The 21,216-nt window shown below is 38.2% G+C and overlaps 1 protein-coding gene and 1 pseudogene across 4 annotated transcripts in view; both read left to right on the top strand.

The window, feature by feature from the left end:
* Window positions 1-3,259: 3,259 nt before the first annotated feature.
* LOC146489187 (tauropine dehydrogenase-like) lies at window positions 3,260-18,981 on the top strand. 3 transcript variants are annotated; one of them, XM_085106881.1, is made up of 5 exons: window positions 3,260-3,373; window positions 10,812-10,932; window positions 13,175-13,353; window positions 14,494-15,009; window positions 18,751-18,981. In XM_085106881.1, exons 2-5 carry the CDS (start codon window positions 10,884-10,886, stop codon window positions 18,847-18,849), a joined length of 843 nt encoding a protein of 280 aa, XP_084963007.1. In that variant the 5' UTR covers window positions 3,260-3,373; window positions 10,812-10,883; the 3' UTR covers window positions 18,850-18,981. The 3 variants fall into 3 exon arrangements, with proteins under 3 accessions (XP_084963007.1, XP_084962995.1, XP_084963004.1); XM_085106869.1 differs by having other exon boundaries at window positions 3,261-3,373; window positions 13,175-13,488; XM_085106878.1 differs by lacking the exon at window positions 3,260-3,373 and adding an exon at window positions 6,660-6,897 and having other exon boundaries at window positions 13,175-13,488.
* Window positions 3,285-21,216, top strand: part of LOC146489182 (tauropine dehydrogenase-like) — a 90,368-nt pseudogene continuing 72,436 nt past the window's right edge. Inside the window, exon 1 of the transcript XR_014864058.1 lies at window positions 3,285-3,373. The product of XR_014864058.1 is annotated as a tauropine dehydrogenase-like (transcript). The remainder of the gene's footprint in view (window positions 3,374-21,216) is intronic.

The raw sequence follows: 21,216 nt of genomic DNA, 5'->3' as shown, positions 1-21,216 counted from the left end.
ATATTGCTTGGAGTGTTTATATAACCAAACATATAATGCACTCTGAGTTTAAATTAAGATGGCAAAAATTTAAAGATAACGATAGTTTAATTGTACTCTGTTAAAGGCTGTATATTAATATGTAAGTAAAAATGATCTAACTTTTTTAAAATGTTCCTTTTTTCCCTTCATCTGATCACGACAAAAACATGCAAAAACTCCATTGAAGAAGGATGAGACAAGGAAACCGTGGGTTCCCTTGCAGACAGATATTCCTGTTGAGATTTCCAAAGCAATTCTGCTATTGCAAAGTGTGAAATCATGCCTAAAGTACCAGTTGTTGGAAAAAATAGATGAGCAGTGCTGTGACCTTCTGTGTTATATGTCATAAGGAAGAACACCAAGTCTTCCCTTGAAGGGTTCAATGGGGACACAATTATTATTGAGGAGATACAGGAGGTCTCTGCTCGATTTCATTCTACTGCAAGTGTACCTGTTGTACATGAACATGGGAGCCAAGTACCCCCCGTTTGTGTGACATATAACCAGATGATGTTTGCACAGCCTCGTACAGAAAGTGACCATTTTCATCATATATCCTTGGTATCAAAAACTCCACTTGTAATTGGGAGATTAACTAACATAATTATTTTGGCAACCCTTCCTATCATTTCTTCATGTAATTATTAAAACAAGTTTAACACAAAGGACACTAAAATCAATTACCCACCTTAAAAAACGTTTCCCCTTTTAATATTACTCATTCAAACAACAAAAATATTAAATATTTTCCACAATGATGATAATAATAACAATCATTATTATTATTATAATTTATTATTATTATTATTATTATTATTATTATTAAGTAGTGGGCGCGGTCCAGCCGCTTGGGGTTGGTGAAGTAATACGGAGGATAATTGGGAAGTGGGTGATGAGAGTAACACAACCCAATGCCGTCAAAGCAAGCGGCTCACTGCAGGTGTGCGCAGGCCATAAAAGTGGGAGTGAGGCTGTTATTCATGCAATGCACAATATTTTTGACACCAATGGAACAGACGCTGTTCTTCTTGTTGACGCCTCTAATGCCCTAAACAGTTCTGCTGCAGATTTTTGGTCAGTGCGGCTCATTCCACTTGGCCCAGTCCCACCAAACATTATGCAATATGCTGGATGACCTAGATTGTGGCATGATAGACCATTAGAGTCCAGGAAGGGCTTGAACTAAGAGTCAATAGTTTTTTGATTTTTAGGTCTTAGCTAACATTATTGTCAAGGGACAACAAATTCCCACAAGCACTGGATAATTTACACAGTTCATTACTTTTGACAGGGTGTCCAGCAAAGGTCATTCAGGATATTGGGGAGTTTGACAATAATAATTATCTGTTGTCAACACGAGAGCGCAAGATCAGAGAAGAGATTATATAATACTATTCAGCAGAGTGTTGGTTGAGTACTTCCCTTGCCTGAAGTCAATAATTAAAAGTGTGATACCAAATCAGATCACCATCCAGTACTGAAAAGAAATGGCAAATCCTTCAGAAATTATCAATTTACCAGTTGTACCCTTTAATCAAAATAAATTAGGTAATGTGTGTCAGTACCTGAGCTATCTGACTCAGCTCTTAGTTAAAGAGTACACTTCACAACCAAATGAAGTTGGGCCCCACCAATTTATGTAAATTAATAATATAAACACAAATTCCCCAATCTATAGAGTGTGTGCACGACGGCCATGTTGGAGGACCGAAACAATACAATGATTTTCCTTTGGGGAATAAATTCTATTTTTATGCAAATATCTTCTATTGTTTTAGTCCTCCAACATGGCTGCCGTGCACACACTCTATTGACCCCTTCCCTGTGCTTCCTATAGTACACACCCAAAAATATGAGAACTCACATAAGATAGTTTTAATTTTACCCTGATTAAATGTACAAGGAGGAGTACTGAGGAGATTATATACATGGTATAGAAATTGACTAAGTGATATATCATAGTCAGGATATTGACAGTCTCTCGACAATCACATTACATCTAATTTACTGATGAGAGGTGATGACCACTCCCTATACAGTTCTCATGTAAATACTCTGTGGTTAGACAGAAAAGTTAACAAACCTCAACACAACTCACTGTCCTTATTTTCATAGCCTGTGCCAGGAAAAGCTTTGGCACTACGTAGTATTGGGATTTGAATTGAATAAACCAAACATGCATTGGAATGCATTTAAAACACTGTTAAAAAATTATTACTACTTCATTTTATTTCTAGATATATAGTATACCTGGGAGCAACTCTACAGCACTAAAACCATGCAAGATGTGAGCACTCTCTATCAGATTCGTCAGAAGTTTAGTCCGAAATGTCAGCCATCTCCTCTCCCTAACCCAAAGGGGGCGCATCCCCTGTGGGTTAGGGAGAAGAGACGGCTGACATTTCAGACTATCAGAAGCTTGGCAAAAGGAATGTCTATCCAGTAAGAAAAACTTCAAAGCTTCTCATGACATGACATTCAGGACAGATGTATAAGAATGTGCTGATGTTTAAATTGTGCTAGCTTGCAATTGAACAGATATAACATTCTAATTATATACACTTTAATTCATTCTATTGCAATTAAAAAGGGGGCAAAAAAAACTTTACAACAGTAAATATCAAGAGGTGATTTAAATTGTCAAATGATAACTTACACTATGTGTTCATTGAAGCAATAATTTATAATAAGACATAACTTAAACAAATCCCATTTGGACATTAATTTAAACATAAATTCAACACACAGTCAGCTGCACAGTTCTGTGAGAGGAGAAGTGATGGTTCCTTTTTATTTGTAAGTATAAAAAGTAATAAAGAAATAATTATGTTATTTACTTGTCTGTATGTGTTGTAGCAATGTCGAATCAAGTCCACCGTTCGCTCGCTCTTACAGGATAAAAAGTCCAGTTGCTTTGATCCGCTCTTACGGGAAAAAAACCCAGTTCCTTCGATCGCGTGTAACAATCAACTTTGGCTTTCTCGAACACTTTCAAGGCCCGATAAAACCTTCAGGCCCGAAAACATCAACACGACTGCCATTTTGGGGCATTTGACTTCCGTTTTAATCTTAAGCATGCGCACAAAGACCGGAATCCCACGTTTTCTGGGATAAGAAATTCCATTATCCCAGAGTCTCTCCTGGCGCCGCCCCGCTGACCAAAAAGCCTGAGGACTCTGGGTACGAGATTGGGTATTGTAATTGCTAATTAATCTCGTACCCAGTTCTCCCACGGTCCCGAACCGACTGAGATCTTGGTACGAGATTAGGAAGTCACATAAGTCCTTCGTTTCGTGGCGAAAGGGAAGACGAAACGTGCAATCACAAAGAGAAAAAAACTGATCAGGTTGAGGTAAGAGATATTCTGTATTATTTGTTTTTATATTTCATGTCTAGCCGGTCTTCCCCTCATTTTAATAGGACCCTTTTTAAGCTGACATTTTCCAACTTGGCGAGGTAATTTAATCGGTGCACTTCTCGTCCCTGTTCAAAGAACAGATAACTGACTCTATCCAGCCGATAAAATGTAGTCCAACTAATAGCATTTATCCGCTGGATAGCAAATAATCAACTGGGTAAAGTTATCCGCTCTTTGAACAGCTGGGGCCAGTACAACAAATTCGAAACGGAATTTTATAATTGTTTTCGTTCGTTGTAGACAAACGTCAGACATCAAATTTCGATTTCGATTTGCATGTAAATTACATTTTGGTGCTTGGTCCGTATGTACAGAGTTGTGAGTCTCTCGCGGAAAACAGGACCAAAAACCCATTGAATTTGGGTTCGCAGTCCGCATCAACCTCCGTTTATTAGCTGTCAGTGGCCCAATCATGTTATGGGTTTTTGGGGAAAAGTCACTTTTATAACATTTATACATAACTTTCAACGGCTTCATCGATCGAACTCAATTCGACTGACGTCAAAAAACAGATCGATTAGGGAGTAGATAAAGAGCTGATTAAAGTCAGTCATCAGTCATAACAAACCATAGGAAGAGGCAAAACTGACCACCAGTGATCATACGGATGAAAGGCAGAAATCGAATAAGCTGTTCAGACAAATGCAGACTTGCAGCGACGGCCCGAAATTAACTGTTGCGGTCACATAACTCGACATAACTCTCTGTCTATCTACGAATAATGAAACTGAATAATCATGTTTATTCATTTCTGTTGCTTGTGTTGCTTGCTATATCAAGTTGAATTTTAATATTTCGAAGGGATTCCATTTGATCAACGGCGTAGTTGTGACGATAATTCGCCTCCCTCGGAGATTTCTACGAAAACCGTTCAAATAATTCGTAATGCGTTTTTCGCGAGTTTTTTTGCCATTAAATCCCGTTTACACGAGCGATTTTCAATTGTAACTTTTGTCTCAATACGCTCCAATTTTCCTCGCCCGAGACTGCAACTTCATATTGCCCGTGTAAACCATCTGCCATGATTTCAGCGCGATATCGCTGCACATTCTTTGACAAATCCCGAGCAACGAGTTGTAAACATGTTGGAAACACGTGCGACATCGCGGCGACTAATCGCTCTGAAATCACTAGTTTACTTAAAACTAGAGCGCGACAAAAGTTTCATCAAAACAAGTGTAAAAAAATGCACACAAAAAAAAAATCAAATTTTAATTTATAAAACCTAATAGTTAAAAACTTAGTAAAATCCATTGTTTTGTCTACAAAGGAGCACACGTGCGTTTCTTACATAGCCTGCGTGCTGACGTCTCCTATTTCCTTTGTTGCACTCGAACAACAACAACCTTTATTTTCCTCAAGATTAATTTCAGTGTTTTAATTACATTCTTGTATGGTTAAATTTGTTTAGTTTGCTTTGAAGATTTTAAGGTAAATTGAGGATGGAGAACAGATTCGAGACAGGGGCTCCTGATTCGAGTGTAATCGATCAAGAAATTAAAGAAGTTAGTGTGGCGAATTTCTCTGGCCATACGGCTCCGACAATTTGTTTACGACAGGCCGGTTTTTGCCCCCAGTGTAATTACAAGTGGCTACCAGTCTACCAAACCTATGTTAAGCTTAAAGTCAAGCGGCCAAAAAAGTCTTGCAAGTCTGACAAATACTGAAAAGGTCTTATCACGGTTTTCGATGCCATATTGACGAGTAGGCAAAAAGGCTTCAAATAACAGTGTTTGTATGGAAATCCGATGTCAAATAATTCTCATAAAACATCACCTCTGAAAAATTCATAAATTGGAAACTTTTGGCACCAGGAAAAGGATTTTAAGAAAAAAATTGGAGGGATGCAGCTGTGTCAGAAAGCGTCCAGTCGTGTTTTGAACTTTCCATACATTTGTCTGTAAAGCAGCCGTGAGCTGCTACTAAAAATAGTTCGCGGGAAAAAATACAGGAAAATGTCCGGTTTAAAGGGGAAGTATATATCACAAAAATTTAATGTCATTTCAAAACCCGAAAATGTTTGTCTAACAACAGAAACAAAAAACTAATTGTCTAGTTTTGTTATAAATTATCACCCCAGTGCAATAAAACTGTCGATTAGTGCCTCTGGCCAGAGACAGAGTAGGTCGGAATGGATTGAAACTTGAAACATGTCAGCTAATGTTTTTCAAGTTTTCGCATTTTTGTACAGTCGAACCTCCACTAACGGCCACCTCTCTACAACGGCCACTTTTTTTTGTCCCGACGGACAGTCCATACATTAGCTCTAGTTTAAACCTCTCTACAACGGCAACGGCCACTAAAGTGCGTCCCCAACTGCCAAAATAACCTCTCGACAACGGCCAGCACAGTACTTTTTTGTAAAAACCTTTTTTTATAAACTGATGCAGTAATTGACATTTGTCTTTGGAACATTACGTTTCTGTATCCATTTTAATGATGTACGTATTTTGATTGTGTTCCGTTCATATGCTGCAGTAAGCATAAATTGTCTGCAATAATATAGCGAATGTTGCGAACCTTGCTCATTTCGTCTTGTTAACATTTTGATTCAAAACATTATTTACGTTTTAGTGTGTACTTTATCTATATATATTATTTAAGATTGGATTGCCATTATAGGCTACAGTAATCATGAACTTGGCACAATAAGCATGTTGTACTTCCCGCAAGAAAAGTGTCATATTACACCCCTACCTCCCCATAACGGCCACCTCTCCACAACGGCCACTTTCTTCTGTCCCCAAGGTGGCCGTTGTGGAATGGTTCAACTGTACTTCCAAAATGCGCTAGAACAGAGTACGAGTTGTTCCTGTCAAGAATTGAGTTGATTTCTCTCCTCCCTTTGTTCTAGAACTATTTTGTAGCAAAGTGAAGGTCTTATTTCACCATTTTTAACAAAAGAGGTCAAAAAACCGGCCATGATACTTCGCCTTTAAACTGTAGATACATAAACCCCTCAATCAAATTAAAAAAGAGCTGGCTATAAAACAAAACCAAGAATTTTGAAATACTGTAAAATGAATTATCAAATTTTTAATTGCCCCCCTCCCCTCCCCCCCCCCCCCCCCCCGGCAGCGATTTCGCCCAGAAGGCAAGATCCCGAGTAGGTGCGCTTATAGCTTGCGCTTTTATTAAGGAAAATACGTACAGTTGAAATATACGGACGTCTATATACCAGAAAAGATCTCGATTTGCTTAAATAGGAGCCGCGAGGAATCTTTGGGTAATAATGACGTTTTACTGGTCCAAGTTAGGATGACGTAAAACAGAATTTTTCCCAAAGGGAGTTCGTGCATTGTGACATCACAACAACCAGGGGTAGCAGTTAATCAAAAATCCCCATTTGGGAGGTGGAGAGTATTATCAGAAAAGAAGCGCGTGGTTTGGTGTTGTGTCAGTCGCGTCACGTCGTGTGTTTTTTGAGGTTGTCATTCTGAGGAGCAGTTGATCTTAAGGTAAGAAAAACTGAACTTTTCATCGCATCGTCTCGGTGTAGGTTTATTATTAATCTGACCACAAAAGTATAAGGTTCGTGTTTATCCGAAATTTGGGATTGAGAGACGTTTGGCAATCCCGGGGGGGGGGGTACTCCCTATAATGACGTATACGGGGAGGGTCCGCCCAAAAGGGGTACCTTTTACACGGTTAAGGTATATGAAAGGGTCGGAATTTCACGAGTCGAAGTGTATGAAAGGGTAGGGAAATCTGTCATTTAGGTATTTAAAAGGGCCTTTTATTATTTTTCAGTGGAAGGTATACGTAAGGGTTACCGTTTGCCAATGGAAGGTATACGGAAGGGGTACCTTTTCTGCCAAAAATGATATACAAAAGGGTAAGGGGTCAGACCTAGGGGCGGAGCCTCCTCCGGTTTGGCAAGCGAATAACTCGAAAAACCTGTCAGTTACGCGTTCATCATCAGCTACAGGTTTATACAGGTTTTTACAGATGGAAGCGATTTGTCAGACACAAATCACTTTGGTGGATTGAAAGATAATTCACAAACAAGAAAGTTTTCCTAAACTTGCAAACACCAAACATAGAAACAACACTAAACACTTGTCAGAAGACATTTACCGACTGTTAGCTTTGAATATATCCGCCGGATGCAAGCTAACCCACAAAGCAATGGAGATACATGTCAGCTCTCGTACAAGAACATAACACTTGCCTTGCAGTCACAAAGCAACATAGCTGAAACCAACTGCAAGAGGCCAAAGCTCTCAAAAGCGAGAGACAAAAATGATCAACTTTGTAAAGACGTGGATCGGTTAGACTCTCGTATACGTGATCAAAGAACACCATGCAATGTCACTGTAGATGAATAGCATCATCATGAAATCACGAGTAACGGATTCCGCGGATCCTATGTCTTGATAGATGACATATATTTAGCGCAATCAATCACTGCCATCTGAAGCATGAAATCGCGAGTTACGAAATACATGGATCCCATGTCCTTTTTGATCCGAGCCGGTAAACCTAAACAAACTCTACAGAGCTAGCATTATTCCACTAACGTATAAAACAACGCATTCTAATGGCTCAGAATGATCATTAAAAGAAAGCCTCTGTTCAGTATATTTGAGTTTTTCCCTCAGTCATGATCAAGATAAACATCATTTAGCAGAGCTAAGGAAGGAAGGATTTATTACAAATTTATTTGCGAACTGCAGAGTTCACGTTGGCCCGTCAACACTTTTTAACTCAACCTTGAGAAGAACAACTAAGTTTTTTCACTTACTACATTCCCAAAAGTGGTCTCTGGTTTCTTACAGGAAGACATTTGTAATTTCAAAGAAGACACTGAGCCACTAATTGGGAAGGTGTTGCTTCTGGAGTACGTAGATTTTCAACTGTCACAGAATGGAAAACTTGTTTAGTTTGGTTTAGTCGGTTTATTTGTAGCTCGTCACAAGGAAATAAATACATAAATTGACATATGACATTAGCAAAGAAGAAGAATAGCAATGCTGTGGCGTGACAGGAGAGACGAACATGGGTAGAGCCCCAATTGCAACGTATCCCCTAGGCCGGAAAAAAAAAAAAAGAAAAAGAAAAGTCATCGTAGAATTAATTAGATTACGTAATATATACAATAATTGGGAAAATCATGGCGAACTATTGTATTAGTCCTCTAAAGTGATCGTTAAGATGGACTCTAAACCACAAGAGCCGATCCTGGCTAGACTTAAGTATATTAAGTAAGCTGTTTTACAACTTAACAGTCCTAGGAAAGTAGCCGTTACAATAGTATTCCTGATCGTGCCTAGAAAGTTGGCTTGATGAAAATTACGGGTTCTTCACTGCCAATTAAGTGGCAGTTTGAATGAAACGTCCAAAGTTACTGGTTAAAAGTTACGGAGATACAAAACCTTCAACAGAGCAGTGGCAAAAAAATACGCTCTCCTTTTAATAACAACAACAAATTTATTTAAGGATCGATATCTTTAGCCTGTAAACAGCTAATTAGGGACATAATGATAAAAAATTACACATTAAAAATTTCCGTATAATTACTATTTCCTATATAGCTAGTTCTAAATCGGAATGAAAATTATTCTTCTTTACATAGGCAGTAGCCCCGTTTTGTTGGTTGTAGAATATTTTAAGGATTTTTCAATTATGACACTGAATATATTACTATTTGTCAGTATTGTACTTGCAATACCATACCATAATAAACATATTTAGAAACAATTTGCAAATTTCGTCAATTTATTTACTCTGCTCATTCCAAATTTTACCCAATTTAAACATAAGCTGAAACAAAGCCAACAAACTGCAATTTTTTTCCTAAGATATACTGACTTCTACAAACATTCTGATTCCGTACGAAGATGTACAAATGGCAGGTCCTCTAACACTGAAATCATTGACTGCCACTTTACGTTTTCCTGTTTGTACAAAACTACAGTTGACCGGCTTTCAGCTACCCTAGCTTCCTAAGCCCATTACCTTTTTGACCTCTTCGACATCTTCATTGAAATAACACTACAACATAGCAGCACTCTGAACACATGTGGTATCAACTATAATAGCTGGCAAGTGAAAATAATGACGCTCTGTACATCACGGGGGCAGCTGTAGTCGGATAGCTATTACTAGTTACCTCTGTAGACGAGCGTCCAAGTCACCTTTTGAAAGCTACAAGTCAAAGAGAATTTTGTTTTTCGCTAATTTAATTTGTTCACGCTCAATTTCCGGACTCAAAGGTACTAAAAAACCGTGTCTGCGTTTTGCCTTATTCCAGCTTTTAAAGATTCCCCATTTTAAAGATTCCCCGTTTCGAAAGATTCCCCATTTTAAAGAATCCCGCTTTTAAAGATTCCCGTTTCCCGTTCCCCGTTCTTCCGTTCTTCGTTTTAAAGATAGCCAAACAGAAGCTCATTTGAAATTTTTGTATGTATATTATTAACAAGTAATCACATGATTTTTCTCGTGTTATTTTGAATTAAATGAGCACTTGTACAATTTTGAAAGACCACAAATTGCACTCCCTCTACGGGCTCGTGCAATTTTGTTAGCCTTTCAAAATTTACTCGTGCTCATCATATTATTCCAAATTGCACTCCGAGTCATGTGACCTATACAAATAACAAGCACTGAGCAACAGAGTGAAATTAACACTTCCCGGGAAACACCGGAAGATGCCATTTGTATCGGACTGCTAAAGAGTTCTGTAATTATCATCGTCATCAAAAATGATCTCTACGGTTGCTATGAAACCAACCGTACTTCAAATGGTTTTCCCATTATGTTACTGACTGCTGCAATTTGATTGGAGACATCCAGTGACTGTGTTATCTGCGATTAGAAATGACTTCCCAAAATGCCAAATAGACACAACAATGCTAAAAACATACGTCACGTAAAAGGTGATAAAGGCTACAAAAATATCACATGACTGTTATTGTAAAAATCAGGTTCTCGACGAAATAGCTTCTTCTTACTTTAAGTAGCAAAACCTTGGGTCATCTTCTAAGAATTTGTTAGTCGTTCCTTTATCTATTCTTTCGACTTCAGGGGTGAGTTGCATAAAATTTAACGTCGGGCGTGACTGACAACGCCAGACCTTCAGCCCAATCACATTCAGCATTTTAACGTCTGACGACAAAATTTACGCCCGCCGTTAAGTTTTACGTAACTCGTCTCTGGAGAAGAAACGGTTCCTGTTCGTTCTCCCGAACTGTGGAATACCCTGCCAAATTAAATTATGAACAGTTCCTCTGTTAACATGCATGTTGCTGTTGTAATATGCTTATTAATATTAATATTGTGAAATGCATAAGGACTTTTGGATTTGGCGCTCCATTAAATGATAATGATGATGATGATGATGATGATGACGATGGTGTATTAACTTTTTTAGCATAGGACAATAGACCGCAGCAGCAAGAAGAAGAAGAAGAAGAAGGAGAACAAGAAACATCAGCTCATCGAGATGCTAACCAATGCTGATATCTACAGGATGCATCCAATAACCCAAAGCGGTAACTTTTATTTTCAGTTCCACACAGCAAAGTAATCACAAGAGCAGATCCATATCGGCTGCTTGAACTTAACACTAACAAAATGTTTCATAGATGTTTGATTTTCTTGCTTTCTCTACCTACAGAAACTAGGTATTATCTAAAATGTGAAGTGCTGTTGAAATACAGGAAGTAGCCTGCACAACTGGCGTTATTATTATTTTATTATTATTACTAATATTATTTGCGTTTTTCAGGCGAGCGGAGGCAAGCTCGGGGAGCAGAGCGCGAGCCACGCGCGATGGGAGAGGCGCAAAAAGATAAATAAAAACATAAAACCTTTTGAAACAACTGGCCATGTAATCAATTACCATAAAACATGAGTGGGAGCTAAATGGTTTCCAAATTTGAAAAGAGCATGTTTCAATAAGCAAGAACACAAACTTTCAGACCAGTGCCATACAAATGCGAGAATTTGTAAAAATTTGAATACTTGCGAAATTAGAATGTTTCCGTGTGGACCGAGGTGGAAAGGTCTTGACATGCAAATTAAATTTCTGTACATATTCGTTTCATAAAGTGGGTACAATATTGCTGTATGAAATAAAAAGTTTGAACAGTTAACCATATGAACAAATTTGAAACCGTAATATGACAATGGAGAGATTTTATGGCTGTTTGAGCATATGAAAATTTACATTGATTTGTAAGGAAAAAGCAATGAAGCCTGACTGGTGGGCAAGGATCCTTCTTCCCATTCAAATCCTTCTGAATTCAAACAGCAAATAAAATTCCCCCTATTCCAGATATAAGCCTGAAATTTGCATGCTAGGTTATTTCTATATACTTGTTACATTCCTGTAAAAATCATTTCTACAAAATGGATTGCTTGCTTGTCAACGGAAAGTAGTCACGTGACCAACTGTTGCATCTCCCGTCGCGCGTGACTCGCGCTCCACGCTCGCCTCGTGCAAGCCTTCGCTACCCTGAAAAACGCAAAATAAAAAAAAATAAAAAAAAAAACGATTGTCCTGCAGGCTAAACAGCAACGCTCACTATGAATGGAACTTAGTTCCGCCCACTTTCCAAGATACCCGGCTTGCATTTTATTTTTGCCCGTGGAAGTCTGGACTAAGCTGCAAAACCTATGTACTACCGTTTTAATGTTTACCCTCTGTGAACCAAAGCGTTCAAAGTTTCGATCTGCAAAGTAAGACAACTGTAACAAGTACAGTAAGATCATAAACAATTATTCAAGAAACTCGCCACAGTTAAAAGCAAACACTATAAATGAAGTACGACTCATTTATCGCTCATTCCCTCTTGCAAACTAAAACTATTTTGGCCAAAATACCCATTCTTTAAACTTATATTCAGTTTAATCAATGGCAAGAGATGAAAATTCCCATATTCATTTTCCACTAATTTGAAGCTCAGTGTTGTCTTGTTCACTGATGATTAACAAATGAACCCTGCGAATCCCCCTTTTTACTGCGTCTTAATGTTTAATTAATTAAACAGCAGTCAACAGAGAAATTAGCATTATTATTACATTTTACTCACTCTTGTCTCTGTCTCTTGGCGAGGTGTCCATTGCGTGCTGTTATTGAAGAGATGTCCGTTGTTTGCGCCCCTATTGGCTGGAGAACAACTAATTCACAAGGCTGTAAATTTTTTATCCTCTTAAGGATATATACAATCTTGCGCCATTTTAACGTAGAGTGTTTTCAAGTGAGTGCCACGAATCAAAAACAAAATAATCGCCGGCACTAACCAAAATGCAATGACACAGTCAGTGAATGGCAAGAGACGATAACAACCGCGAACAAACCAATCGGAAGTCAAAACAAATACAAGTAATTTGCTTTATTTGTAACATAGTTAATTGAGGGACTGATGGCTTGCCGTGGAAACAATGGTGCTGCAATTTATGTTGGAAGGGCCGCGACCGTGCGCAATCCTTTGTTTTAAAGTTCATACTACAGTTGAATATCTTAACAGGAACGTTTTTATCGGTCAGTTGCTCTAACACATTTCAGAAGCAATTGCCGTTTCCGCGCAGTCAAGGCCAAAAATGCTAACAGAAATTTATAACAAAGACGTTTTGTCAGGCTTCATAACCATTGCCTTGCGTAACTATGTTTGCAATAAAAGAGTTATTGGACTTGCTTTTCGTATAGACTTTTGGTTTGCGAAAATTCTCTCTTTTGATCGATGTTACCCAATACAGGTCATATCTCACCTGTCGACTTTTTTTCACTAGGCTTTTCCATGAGGACCTTAGCTACCATTGGTGTAGGCACTGCAGCCGCTGCTGCAGGTATAGTAGCGGCTCCAGCAATTGCTGGCGCTGCGTTGGGTGCTGCTGGCTTCACAGCTTCAGGAGTAGCAGCTGGTTCAGCCGCAGCAGCTGTACAATCAACATTATATGGCGGATATGTGGCTAGTGGAAGTATTTTCGCTCTTTGTCAGAGCGCGGGTGCTACCGGAGCAATCAGTGCAGCAACAACTGGTGTGATTGGTGGAGGAACTGGAATATCTGGAGTCTTAGCAACCTGGGGAGGCTTTAAGTTATTTGTAAGTCTCTGTTAAACTTGTCACATCAGTCTATATTGTTGGAAAGCTTCCATTTGAATTTTCACACACAAAGGACTTGTCTTGCGATTTGAAAGTTGAGTCCAAGTGATACGGGCGTATGTGTTTGCAATTTGTCGCGTAACAACTGTTTATCAACATCTCCGCGTGCAGAAAATGGCGTCTACTTTCTACAATATGAACATTGAATATTTTGTTTTGGGGGGAGGTTGTAATTCGCGCCAAATAGTCTAATTTTAAAGGTAGATTACAAAAACAAGGGATAATAATGTCGACTGACGTTTGGATGACTTTATGTCACCATTTTCAAATACCTGACTTACACAACTTTGAAAATGGTGACCTGGAGTCATCGAAACGTTAGTCGACATTATTATTGCTTGTTTTTGTAATTTAACTTTAAAATTCGATTGTTTCGCGCGTATTACCACCTCCCCCAAAACCAATGTTCATGGAGTCATGGAGTCATCGAAACGTCAGTCGACATTATTATCCCTTGTTTTTATTTTAAATTCCTTATCGAAAACCTCCGTTATTAAAATTGAGGTTAATAAGACTGACTCCACGTGCTCACCTAAGAAGTTTAATTATCAAACAACTTGGACGAGCCACAGAAAAATATGTGGCTTGCGTAGCAGTGGATTCCTTATCAAGCGACGCAAAAAGTGCTCGTCACCCTCGAGAGCCTTCAAAGCTCTCGGAAAGGAAATTAAAAAAGGACACCGTGCCCACGCTTAACATCAGAACTTGGCTTAACAAACAATAAATATTTAATCCCACTAGCATCTGCACCCTTAAATGTAAGTTTTGTTTGAATAACCGACAACCAGTCTTCCGCAATCAATGACATTGAAAAGTCGGCTGTCTCATTGGACAAGCGATTATTCAAATGATATTTGGGTATTTATAATTATGTACCTTAGCTCCCTGCTCATGTAATGGAAAATTAAAACAATTTTGACAGTTTTTAACTTCGTAAAATCGTAGGGAAAGACCACCAAGTTGCTGATTTGTGGAAGTGGAAATGGGGCACATGCCCTCGCTGGTATTGCATCTTCCCTCAAAAACACAGATGTTCGAGTACTCAATCTCTATAACGATGAAGCAGAGCGCTGGAGTGCTGCAATACAGCAGAAGGAATTCGATGTTAGTGTACATTGCAACGGAGAAGAACCAAAACATATTTTGTCTAAACCTGCACTGCTAACCGAAAGACCAGAGAATACTATTCGAGATGTTAACATAGTGGTCCTTATGCTGCCGAGATCTGCCCATCAGCTTTACCTTGAGGCTTTGCGACCTCACGTTAAACCCGGCGCTATTATAGTTGGTCTACCAGGGTACCCAGGATTTGCTCGGGAAACTTGTCACATTCTAGGTGACATAGGCCGACAGTGCACCATCATGAATTTTGAGTCAGAGCCGTGGTTGTGCAGTATCATTGAGTTTGGAGTGAAATGTGAGGTTCTTGGCACCATGGAGGTACTATTGGGGACCATGAAGGTAAAAAAAATGTTGTTAAACGGCGGAGGGTATTATTAATTGATTCGTTAGCTCAAGCTCTAAACACGAGTTTAAGCCGGGCCCCGGCTTAAACTCGTGTTTAGAAATTCCAATATTTGTACGACTTTTGAAGTGTTTCTAATTTTCGCTTTTTCTTTATGGTCTTAAGTTAACAACATTTTGCTTCCTTGTTGCACACTTTAATCCGGATATGCACTCTATACTCCTATTTGTGCGTTTGTCATTGACCAAAATAAAAAAGTCCCTTTTTTGTTGAGTATTTCAAATCACCAATAACAGTATTTAGTCAGGGGGCCCACTCATCTTGGTGTTTTTAATGGGACCCTACAAAATGGAAAAAATAAGAAACAAATTATTAAAAGGAAAAAAGGTCAATTGAAAGTTTGTCTCCAAGCCAAAAAATTGCGTTGATTGAATTCGGATCGAACAAACCTTGGGACTAGGGGCTCAGTTTAAGGCATTTTTTTAAATATATATTTTCTAGTGGTTGTGCTTTTTTTATAGTAAAAAGTCAGGATGAAAATTGAAATTAAATGAATGGAAGTAATGCCTGGTTTTAATACAGTAATTTTTCCCAGCAGACTTAATCTACGCAATTCCCAGCAGCTCAAGCTTGCCTTAAGTTTTGTTATTTTTTCCTCGTAGTTAACTTTCAACATTATTTCTGGGTCTGTTGAGAGCCATACCCCTAGAGTTTTTACTTTATCTCTCATCCACCTTAAATCGTGCTCGGGGCACAGTTTTTCTTCGCTTTCTGCATTTGCGCCAATCCACAGCACTTCTGTCTTTTTATAATTTAGTTGGAGGCCGGATATCGCTCTAAAAAACTCTAAAATCTGCAGTGAATTTTGGAAGGATGCCCTAGATCCATCTAAAATAAGAGTTGTATCGTCTGCATATAGACTGATTTTAATTTCCTGTCCATCAACTAATATGCCTTTAATATTATTGTGTTTCCTTATTGCGTCAGCAAGAACTTCTGCGCCTAGAATGAACAAGTAAGGTGACAGCGGGCAGCCTTGCCGAACCCCTCTTTCTAGCTTGAAAAGATTACTAGACCAGCCATTGTTCAAGATACAGCTTTCTATGTCATGGTAAAAGAGCTTAATCCATCTTAGAGTGGATGAGCCAAAATTAAAGTGGTCAAAGGTCTTATGTATAAAAGGCCACTCAATTGTATCAAAGGCTTTCTCAAAATCAAGGAAAACTAGAAGCCCGGGGATCTTTTTTGCAGCTGTAAAGTTGATGACACTATCAATAAGTCTAATGTTCTCTCCGATAAATCTACCTTTTAGGAAGCCGGTCTGATCGTTATCAATAAGTTTAGGAAGAACTAGTTTGAGGCGATTAGCGACAGCTTTAGTGGCTATTTTGTAGTCACAATTTAGCAGAGATACTGGACGCCAGTTTTTAACGAGGTACGGCTCCGTATCTTTTTTCGGAATAAGTTTAATGATCCCCCGCTTCTGGGATACGGATAACTGCCCTGTTTGATAAGCATAATTGATTGAGCCAAGAAGAAAGTCGGCAATATCATTCCAAAACATTTTATAAAATTCAGCAGGTAACCCGTCTGAGCCCGGTGTTTTATTGGAATCCATTTCTTTTAATGCCTTTAGGCATTCCGTTTTCGTCAAAAGACCCTCACAGCTGTCATGGTCTAGTTGATTTAGCTTCTTTGTAGATGCCTCAAAGAAGATATGATCATACTTTTCATTAGGGGAGTCAATCTTTGAACTATAAAGGTTTCTGTAAAAGGCTTCACATTGATTTAAAATTTCTTTATCAGATGTAACGAAGTTCTCATCGTCTACTTTTAGCTGGGTGATGCCGCTTTGCTTAAAATGTCGTTTTTCCAAGTTTAGGAACTTCTACTGCATCTAGCTCTTAAGATTGACCCTTTGGTGCGATACTCAATAATCTTTTCCAGTTCCCGTTTCCTGGCCTCGAGAGTGCCAGAGATCTCTGTTTTTTCGTTTGGGTTTATTTCATTAGATTCTATAAAATTTTGCAAAAAATTAATTTCTTTCTCAAGTTCTCCTTCACGTTTAGACATTTTTTCTTTTTTAGCCGTCGCGTACTTTATTGACTGCTCTCTTATCTTAAGTTTCATCATCTCCCACAGCAAGCCTTTGCTTACGGTATCATCATCTTGATATTCTTCATGGGTTTTCTTAATAACATTTCTGATCTGAGTAACATAATCGATGTCTGTTAAAAAAGAGGTGTTAAGCTTCCAGTAACCTGGACCTCTAAGGTTCGAGTGAAGGCCTATTTTAATGTCAATAAGAGAGTGATCTGTTTTATAACCAGCTGAGATATTTGCGCTCGTAACACTACACATAAGACACTGGCTTACGAGGAAAAAATCTAGGCGGCGTAAGATTTCAGGCTTTCTCCGACGCCAAGTGTATTTGCGGCTATCCGGGTTTATTGTTCTCCACGCGTCTACTAAGTCAAATTGGGCAGCGCGGTCTTTAACAGTCTCTTGGGACTTAAGGTGTGTCCTAGCAAGTCCGCCTTTCTTGTCCATTTCTATGTTCAAAACAAGATTAAAATCTCCACCTATAATGATTTCGTCACACTCAAAGTCGTGTAAATGATCAAAGAAAAGCTCAAAAAAGCTTGGGTCATCAACATTAGGCGCGTACAATGTGGCCAAAGTAACACATTTCTGTTCTGTTTCAATGTCGCAAATAATAAATCTACCATTTGGGTCAGAGAAAAATTTTCGGATTTCAAAGCTAAAGATGTTGTTAAACAAAATGGCAACCCCACACTTACTGCTATCTTGCCCACCAAAAATTGTCCTATATCCCCATTCTGCGGTCCACATGGAATTTGTGCCTTCAGAGCAATGAACTTCTTGCAGCATGTAGATTGAGTGTTTTTGCATTCTAAGCCAGTTGAAGAGCTCTCTTCTTTTCAAATTGTCACCTAGTCCTCTCACATTAAGACAACTGATACTGAGACTCATTTATAATTGAGTTTATATTGCCCATTGCAAATCGCGCAGCCACGGAGCGGAAAAAGGTAGCTGGGGAAGGTTGGAATTAATACACACGAAGCAAACAAAGATTTAAATATGCACGCAGAAGAACACAAGCACAACATACTAACATTACAATTAAAATATTCTATTAGTGGGCCGTTTTCCCTTGAGGTTTTGTAGGTGTTAAAAATATCCACAAAGGGATTTTTTCTCATACAACTGGGAAATTAATATGCGCAAAAAGATCAAGTAAATCTGTAGAGTTTTGTACGACATAATATAGAACTAAATTTGAGACTTCGGAGGCAGTCTAAAGGATAAATATTCAGATAAAACCTCCCGAGCACCATTTGTGTTACCGTACTCATCAAATATGTTTGACCATAAGAGTACAGAAATACTGCTTCTGTCGTAAGGAAAGCTTTCACAACCTTGTTAGTCGATTTCTTGATCCAGAAGTGCTGCCAGACTTACTCATTTAGCTGAGAAAAAATCCATTCTGTGTAGAACTTCAGAGAACACGTCCGCGCGCTATGGCGGTCTTCTCCAGTCCCCAATGCCTGGTTTTAACCATATAAAGTAGGAAAGAATTATGACCACAAACTAATTAATGCGAGTTACCTGCTCCAAAAAGGCGTTACTTTTCAGAGATGGGCAGAAGCTTTTTTCCCTTACGCTGTGGGTTTATCCAACTTACTCAATTTATCGTCTTTTCTTATTTTCTTTAGAAAGGAGATGTATCACCCCAGAAAGACCCAGTAACCACACTGCAGGATCTTCTGGGACCCCTCCCTGAGCTGATTGTGGTCGATGAAACAATTAACTGAAGAATTTTCGGCGCTAGCGGTCAGACCGATCATGAAAGGAGTTTCTTTAACTAAACTCGATACGCTCTGGTCATTTAACATATCTCGTTTGTAAGTAAAAAGGGGTTGAGAAGTAAAAGCAAACAAACAAATTTTAGTGGTTTTAAGACTAGTACAAACCTGTTGTTATAATTGTACCACGTAGTGTCGGTACAAGGATAAATTACCAACAGGTGGAATAGCAATCTAGCCGTGGCTTTCCAAAAAAAATTTCCGCATATACTGTGGTACTTGCTCACATAATTAAACAAGTTTGCTATTTTGGCTGGTTAAATGTGATCTGGAGAATTTGCTGATGACTATCTGAGGGAGATTCAATACGACATTTGATCACAACTAAAAGAATTTTTTTTTATTTTCATTGGAAAAGCGTGTTATACGGGATTTGCAAGATCAACGAGCACGGTTGAAATGAGTTTTATCGTTAATTTATCCGTTAGCAGCCGCAAAAACCCGATATACGATAACTCACCAAAATCGTCCTTCAAGTCGGCCTAAGAACCAGGAAAACAACAAAGAATACAACAGTACAAGAAGATAAGTTGATTTTATTGAGCAAATATCCTAATTTCTGCCTTTTTGAAGGAATCCATTCCGTTCCCAATAATTCAAACCGTTCAGGTAACTCAACAACGCACACTGCTAGGTAAAAATCACGTTTAATTTGCCGGGAATTCACCCCGTATCCTGTGTACAAAACTAAAAAAGTTTAAGTTGATATTTTGTTGAGAAAATTGCGTTTTTTTTACCTTTTAAAAGATTCCTATACAAATTTTTCTACTTCAAACAGTTTGCAACGCAAAACCTCTGCATGTTGCTAGGCAACAGTTACACATAGCTTCCCATTGCCGAAGCTGAGGTCTTCTTTTGAATATTACTTGCTTCAAGTTTTGAGGGATTTATTACAGTGGTTATTTGAGCAAATGGAAACAGAAATATATATTTATTTGCAAATTTAAGATGGGGGCCAAATTGTGCGGTTACGAAGTTATCCCGGAATGCAATCGCTGTCAAAACCTCGACTGAACAAAATGAACTCTAAAACGCAGTAGCCCAAATTTTTTCAAACCAATATGATAGTACGTCCGTTATTTTCATAAACCAACAATCGGTGACAGGCCTTGAAAAGTATTATCAATTTTTTCTGCTATTCCATTGATAGAATAACTTAATCCTCGTTAACGTTGAATTTGTATTTTCGCTTCAAGTTCAAAAAGAATGATGTTTACATTTACATATTTCCGCACGGCTAGGATTTCTTGAAAGTTTACAAACTAGAAAAGTGATTTTTGCTTTCGCGAGGTGATATTTGGAAATAATCATAAAGTCCGATAATACCAAGTTTGAGTCTTTGAAAAAATTCTTAACCATGCTTGAACGAGAAGAAGTTAGGTAAGGTCTCAAAAATAGAAGCATGCATGAAAACTTGTCGTTTGTCTCGATTTGTCTGCTAGTAGTTTTGCTTTATGAGCTGGGGTACTGCATGCCAAACAAAATTAAAAAAGATAAAAATAAGCCATTATAACTGCCTTCGCTGCATCTTCTTTGCATATAGAAGAGAAAATGCAACACCATATTTTACTCTATTAAAAATCGTTAAGCTAGAGAACATTTTTAAGTTGAAAATTGGTTCCCTTGTGCATAAATTACAATACAATAAAAAAGAAACACCCCCTGCACTCCATGATCTTGTCCTAGTTTCTGATGTCCATAAATATAATACCAGATTTGCCACCAGTCAAAACCTGTACAGACCATTTCCTAGAACTAATTATGGTTTAGCACGCTTTAGAGTAGTGGCATCACAAACCTGTGAAACAATTCCAATGGAAGTTAAGTGTCTGCCCTACAATGTTTTCAAAAAGAAATTCAAACTTTTTCTACTTGATAGCCAAACATAAATAATATAAAAAAATTAACGTATGCTACATATACTTATATATTTGCTGTAAACACTTTTTTCCTCAACCAGTAATATAAATTCTTCTTCCCCCTATTTTATTTAACAGCACAGAGGTAGTGGCCAACACGAAAGCCTTGCTCCTTTGGCCACTACGCACTTCTTCCGTAGAAAGTAAAATCATTAAGTAAATTGCTCTGTACGTTTAATTTTTTTTTCTAAAATATATTGTATTTCGTTGTGATAAGTGCAAATAAAATTGAATTGAATTGAATTGCATTTACCTCTTCAGTTCCTAAGTTCTGCCGAAGGCATTTTGAGAATTATTAGTTTATTTGATGTTAAAGTTGCTAGTTTGATGTTCAGGAAATTTATCCTGCGAACTTGTAAAAAAGAAAGAGTTTGAAAACAGAAAAGAACGTGTTTAC

The sequence above is a fragment of the Pavona decussata genome, unplaced genomic scaffold (genome assembly GCF_977016875.1).
Source record: "Pavona decussata unplaced genomic scaffold, jaPavDecu1.1 SCAFFOLD_6, whole genome shotgun sequence".
Taxonomy (NCBI): domain Eukaryota; kingdom Metazoa; phylum Cnidaria; class Anthozoa; order Scleractinia; family Agariciidae; genus Pavona; species Pavona decussata.
Note: the sequence above shows the minus strand (reverse complement) of the source record. Positions and strands in the feature narration are given on the sequence as shown.